The following is a 5,570-nucleotide window of genomic DNA, read 5'->3' on the forward strand; positions in this document are numbered from 1 at the left end:
CCAGGGGAGCCTGGGGAGCAGGTCTGGGAGCGAGGCGTCAGGCGGGATGAGGGTGGTAGTCGCACTCGCAGCGTGGGAGCTGGCGCCTGTAGGGAAGGCTGTGTCCAGTGCACGGGGACCAGAGGCCCTGCCAGAAAAGCTGGTGAGGATGGGAGGGTGTTGTCCCCCGCGTTCATGCAGGCATGAGGACACACCTCTTCTCAGAGGAACACCACGGGGACCTGAAGGGTGGTGTGGGGGTGACAGGCCCCACCACTGAAAGAATGGAAATGAGGTCCTGCCACGGCCCCCAAGGCCCCACGTTCTTTCCCTCCAGAAGCATCTGCTGGAGTCTGTGTCCTCTCCAAATACCCAGGACCTGGGACCCAGCCCTCCCGTCTAGCCCCCACCGCCCCCAACAGTGGCTGGCCCGGCAGTAGTCAGCAGGTCGCCCTGTCCACCCCAGTGGTCGGCCGGATGGGAGCAGAGGGATCCGGGAGCAGAAACAGTGCTGAGCTGGCTGAGCAGGAGGAGTTTAGAAGGCGCCCAGCTGGACAGGGCAGGGCCACCAGGGTGTTGGGGCAGCTGCACCTGGTGCTCACGCCCATGATAAACTCATGCGGGCACCTGGCGGAGGCCTGATTCACCAACGCCCCGAATGTCTGTGAAACACAGGCAAAAGCCAGGCGAGTAAATAGGGGGAGGGGGCTTCAAACCGGGTGAGCCAGCTGAAGGGAGATTTATGTCTGACCTGATTTGGGCCAAATAGGCCAGATGTGTCAAAGTATGATAAATCAGGGTCTGTTTTCTGGGTTAAAATGTCCAGAAATAGCTACCTCCAATTAACCTGCACAGCTGGTCCTTAAGGAAAGGGCTGGAGGAGGGGGTACCAGGGAATCCACAGGCCTGTCTCCTCCCGAATCCACCAGGATGGGTCTGGCTGCAGGTTGGCACATGGGGTCTCTCCTGCATCGCCCAGGGTCTGTGCCCTCCTCCCCCCAAACACAGTGGTTGAAACCCCCCATGGGGGCTCACACAGAACCTGGCTGGGCACCTGTGCTGAGATTTGGGGCCGGGCCCACAGTCAGCCCAACAAGGAGTGTTGTATGGGTTGTGTCTGGGGCTGCCGATCACGAGACCACCACAGGTGGTCATCAGGCTCCTGGTCAGGTGGCATCCCAGCAGAGATACGTCACTGCTCTGACCTGGTGTCGAGGCTGACTCCATCCACGCTCCTCCCCGTCACCCACTGTCCCTGAGGATGGCGGCTTCCCTCCTAAGCCCTTCCTCAGGGCGCAGAGTGGGTTTCTAACCAGGTCTGTCCCAGTCCCTATGGTCCCTGCTGTCTCCTGACTGAAAACTTGTGGATCCGGGTTTTCCCCGAATCCAGTTACTGGCCCCCTGCTCTCGCCAATGCCCCAAGCCAAGGTAATCAGGAATGCCTTTCAACCTCTCTGAGCTTACACCCAACTAGAGCCCCCCAAGGTGTGTTTCACCCAAGTTTAAGCTCAGAGTCCCCCACCCCCTTCCCTGCTGCCCCATGAGGCTCAGGGCTGGACTCAAAAGCCTTCCCACTGGCCCAGGCAGCATGGGGCAACCAACCCTAAATATTGGATAAAACTTGACCACCCTCAGGGGATGAACAAGCACCAGAAATTGCTGGAACAAAACCCACCCCAAACCTAGAAGCAACAAGCTGCAATGGGTCTCACATGGCTGTGAGCTCAGTGGGGCTGGTGCAGGGCTAGGGAGATGCCCCTCCCCATGGCCAGGGAAACGGGGACCCTGCCTCTGAGCCCTGCTCACTGGCTGAACTCAGGAGGGATGCAGAAAGGGTTCTTGTTTAGGGATGATGCCAGGGTGTGGAGCAGGAGGCTCAACACCACTCCCACGAGGCTCACAGCCCTCTGCCAGCCCAGAGGGGTCTAGAGTGATGAGCTGGGAGACAGAAGCTGTGGGAGTCTCCACCACCCACCCTCGTGTCTGGAGGCCACGGTAGCAAGTCTGTGGCCAGGGTTTCCAGGCACACCACAGGGACAATGATGAGCGTGGAGGCCAAGGTATTGGGTTCTGACAGCTCATTAATGGGAAGGCCGGGCTCTGCTCAATACACAGATCACCCAATAGTGAGTACCAGTCGGAGGAAGGTTTTCAGGAGCCCAATTTGCCCAGTTCCTTGCAGACCAGTGATACATCAGTGTCTGGCCCTGAAGATTCAAGACAGGACTTGGGGAGCAGCCGTGTGGTGTCCCACCACCTCTGTGCCCTTGAGTACGAAGGTATTGAAAAACTGATTGCTGACCCCCAACCTGTTCTCCGTTTAAGGCGTCAGGCAGGTTCTCAAGTTGCCGTCTCTGGGTGGTGGAAGGTCACCACTGCGGCCCCCAGGCTAATCGCCTGCCAAAAGGGCTGGGAAGCTGGACAGGCATGAGGGTCTGTCCTCAGTGCCCAGAGGGTCATGAGCCAGGTGGGGGGCACTACAAGGCGCAGGGAGGCCAAGTGGCCCCGGCCTGGCCCTCGGTGGTCTCACCTCCAGTGTGAGGTGGGCCCGGGACTCAGCACAGAGCACATGGTGTCAGCTGAGCCCCTCTTCTCCACCCCACTGGCCTGGGGCTCACCCAGGGGCAGGCTGAGCAGTTGAACCTCTCTCCTCCCCCGAAGCTGGAGCCCTTGGCTGCAGTCTCTGGAGTGGAGTCTCCTCCCAGGAGTGGGGGGAATGGGGTCTTGGTTCTAACAGCAAACTCTTTCCTTCCTTCACAGATTTTCAGATTTTCTTGAATAGATGTTGCATTTCCTTCTTGCCCTTAGGACTGTTTCCAGTCTTTAAATGGCTGCTTTTTTAAATGATCTTTACCAGTTTTGCTGGGGATCAGGTCAGCTGAGCACCTGTGGGAGGCCAATACCCAATTAACTTTTTTTGTTGGTAATCCTCACCCGAGGATGTTTGTTCCATTGATTTTTAGAGAGAGTGGAAGGGAGGGAGGGAGGGAGAGAAACATCAATGTGAGAGAGATACATTGATTAGTTGCTTCCCAGACCTGGGCAGGACTGAACCTGAAACCCAGGTGCCTGCCCTTGACCAGGAATTGAACCCACGACCCTTCGTGGGGCTGGCCGCGTGTTGCACTCTAACCACTGACCCACACCGGCTAGGGCTTCCATTAAATCTTTTTTACAGGAATTGGGCATTTTTTGGCTACCCCTGGCCCTCCTGCAGTAGCACACTTGCACGGGTTGGGGTCAGGGGTCAGGGCAGCTGGGTTTGACATCCCTCCGTCATGGGGAACGTCCCTGCCCCAACACGTGTCCCTCTCCTCCCCAGGGCGAGTGCTCCCGCAAATGCCACAACCTCTTCGTGATGGAGACGGTGTGCGTGGCCTGGTTCTCCTTGGAGTTCCTGCTGCGCTCGCTGCAGGCCGAGAACAAGTGCGCCTTCCTGCGGACGCCGCTCAATATCATCGACATCCTGGCCATCCTGCCCTTCTACGTGTCGCTGCTCGTGGGCCTCGCGGCGGGCGGCACGGCGCGGGCAGGCGCGAGCGCGGGTGGCAACAAGCTGCTGGAGCGCGCGGGGCTGGTGCTGCGGCTGCTGCGCGCGCTGCGCGTGCTCTACGTGATGCGCCTGGCGCGCCACTCGCTTGGCCTGCGCTCGCTCGGCCTGACCGTGCGCCGCTGCGCGCGCGAGTTCGGGCTGCTGCTGCTCTTCCTCTGCGTGGCCATGGCCCTGTTCGCGCCGCTCGTGCACCTGGCCGAGCGCGAGCTGGGCGCGCGCCGTGACTTCACCAGCGTGCCGGCCAGCTACTGGTGGGCGGTTATCTCCATGACCACCGTGGGCTACGGCGACATGGTGCCCCGCAGCGTGCCCGGGCAAGTGGTGGCGCTGAGCAGCATCCTCAGCGGCATCCTGCTCATGGCCTTCCCGGTCACCTCCATCTTCCACACCTTCTCGCGCTCCTACTCGGAGCTCAAAGAGCAGCAACAGCGCACCGCCAGCCCCGAGCCGGCCCTGCGCGAGGACAGCACGCGCTCCGCCACCGCCACGGAGGACAGCTCGCAAGATCCCGAAGGCTCCAGCGAGACTGGGGACTCAGCGGACCTCGCATGGGCGCGCACAGGGCCAGCCTGACCTGGGCGGACACCCGGTGCTCAGGGGCGGCCGCGGCTGTCCATCACAGGAGGCTGCCCGTCACAAGCTTTAGAAACAGAACTACAGCCCTAGCCTCCCACCGTGCAGAGGGAGAGGAACCGACCTTAGGGGCAGCAGCTCCCAAAGCCCTGAAGGGCCTCGCTCCTGTTGCCCCGTATACGGTCCAAGTGCATGTTGCTGTGACCAGTGAGGCCCAGAACTCGCCTAGGAGTCAGAGGTGATGTTAAAAGCCAACCTGTGCTTTGAGCAAATTTCCCAGAGGGCACCCCATCCTGTCCTTCCTTCCTTTTATTTCCCTTTGGCGTTCTGACTCTATGGCTAGCTAAAAATAAATTCAAGAAGTCCCAGAACTTCCAAGCCTGTAGCAATACCAGGAGGTCACACTGTCCCCAGACCTCAGCCTAACCCTTCCCTGCTATTCAGCCCGAATAGCAGTGGGGGAGGGGGGCGCAGTGGGGCGCAGTCCTGGGGGAGGAGTTTCCAGGGGGACAGCCCCTTCCTGCTCCTGCCATCTCACCCAGGTGGGCTGTGCCCCAGGGGAGGAAGGCCTTCCCCATGCATCCAGCTCTGCAGAAGCCCACATCCCTGCCATGTGACAGGTACGGAGGTCTCCCACTGAGGCTCACAGCCCTCCAGGTCCTTGGGGGGGGTCCAGCCCTGACCTTTGACCTCTTTCCCTGGCACTATCCTGTGGGCCTCTTCCTAGGTCTCCCCCACATAGTTCTCCCCTGAAACGCCTCTGTCATCTCAGCTGCCTGGGGACCAGGTGCTATCCTCTGGGATGGTCGACTCCTGTAGGAACACTTCTCTGGCGATCCAGCCCTGGAAGAGATTCAGAGAGGCGATGGCGGGGGGAGGAGGTGCTTGGGCCTGCAGGTGCTAGAAGCCTGTTTTCATGGAGGCGTGAACCTTTTCTCCTCTGGAGACTGAGGAATGGAACTCTCCCAATTATGCTGCTTTGCACTTTTTAATTTTAATCAGTTGAGCCATGACACCTGGGACATCGCTGCCACAGACCCTGCCGGAGGAGGACCTGCATCACTCAAGAGGCCCCACGGATGCAGGGCATCCATCCACCACCATCCCTTCCAGCTTTGGGCACGGCCCCAGGTGGAAGACCAGAGCCAGGGGAGGTGGGGGGCAGGGCCAGGGCCAGGGCCAGGACCAGGATGGGGTCTCCTGCAGAATGTTCCTGCTATGTTACTACAGCTAATAAAAGTGCCACCTCTCCTGCACAGCTCACTCATATCAGGTGGGGAAATTGAGCCGCCCAGGGTGACCAGGTGGATTTGACACCTGGCCTGACACCTGTTGCCCACCTGTGTGCACAGCCAGACATGCCCAACTCCCTAGACAGGCATCTACCCTGGACCCTGCAGGTCACTGTCCTTGAGGCTGGTCTGTTCCAGGGGAGCCTGTCCCACAGGATAGGGGCCAGCACTGG

General features: G+C 60.0%; 1 protein-coding gene across 5 annotated transcripts in view; it reads left to right on the top strand.

The window, feature by feature from the left end:
• Window positions 1-5,398, top strand: part of KCNG2 (potassium voltage-gated channel modifier subfamily G member 2) — a 35,996-nt gene extending 30,598 nt beyond the window's left edge. For all 5 annotated transcript variants that reach the window (XM_079784203.1, XM_079784205.1, XM_079784201.1 and 2 more), the window contains one exon: window positions 3,302-5,398. In XM_079784203.1, the coding sequence (XP_079640329.1) occupies window positions 3,302-4,105 (804 nt within the window). In that variant the 3' untranslated portion in view covers window positions 4,106-5,398. The remainder of the gene's footprint in view (window positions 1-3,301) is intronic.
• The last annotated feature ends 172 nt before the right edge of the window (window positions 5,399-5,570 follow it).

The sequence above is a fragment of the Cnephaeus nilssonii genome (assembly GCF_951640355.1).
Source record: "Cnephaeus nilssonii genome assembly, chromosome: 11".
NCBI classification, from domain to species: Eukaryota; Metazoa; Chordata; class Mammalia; order Chiroptera; family Vespertilionidae; genus Cnephaeus; species Cnephaeus nilssonii.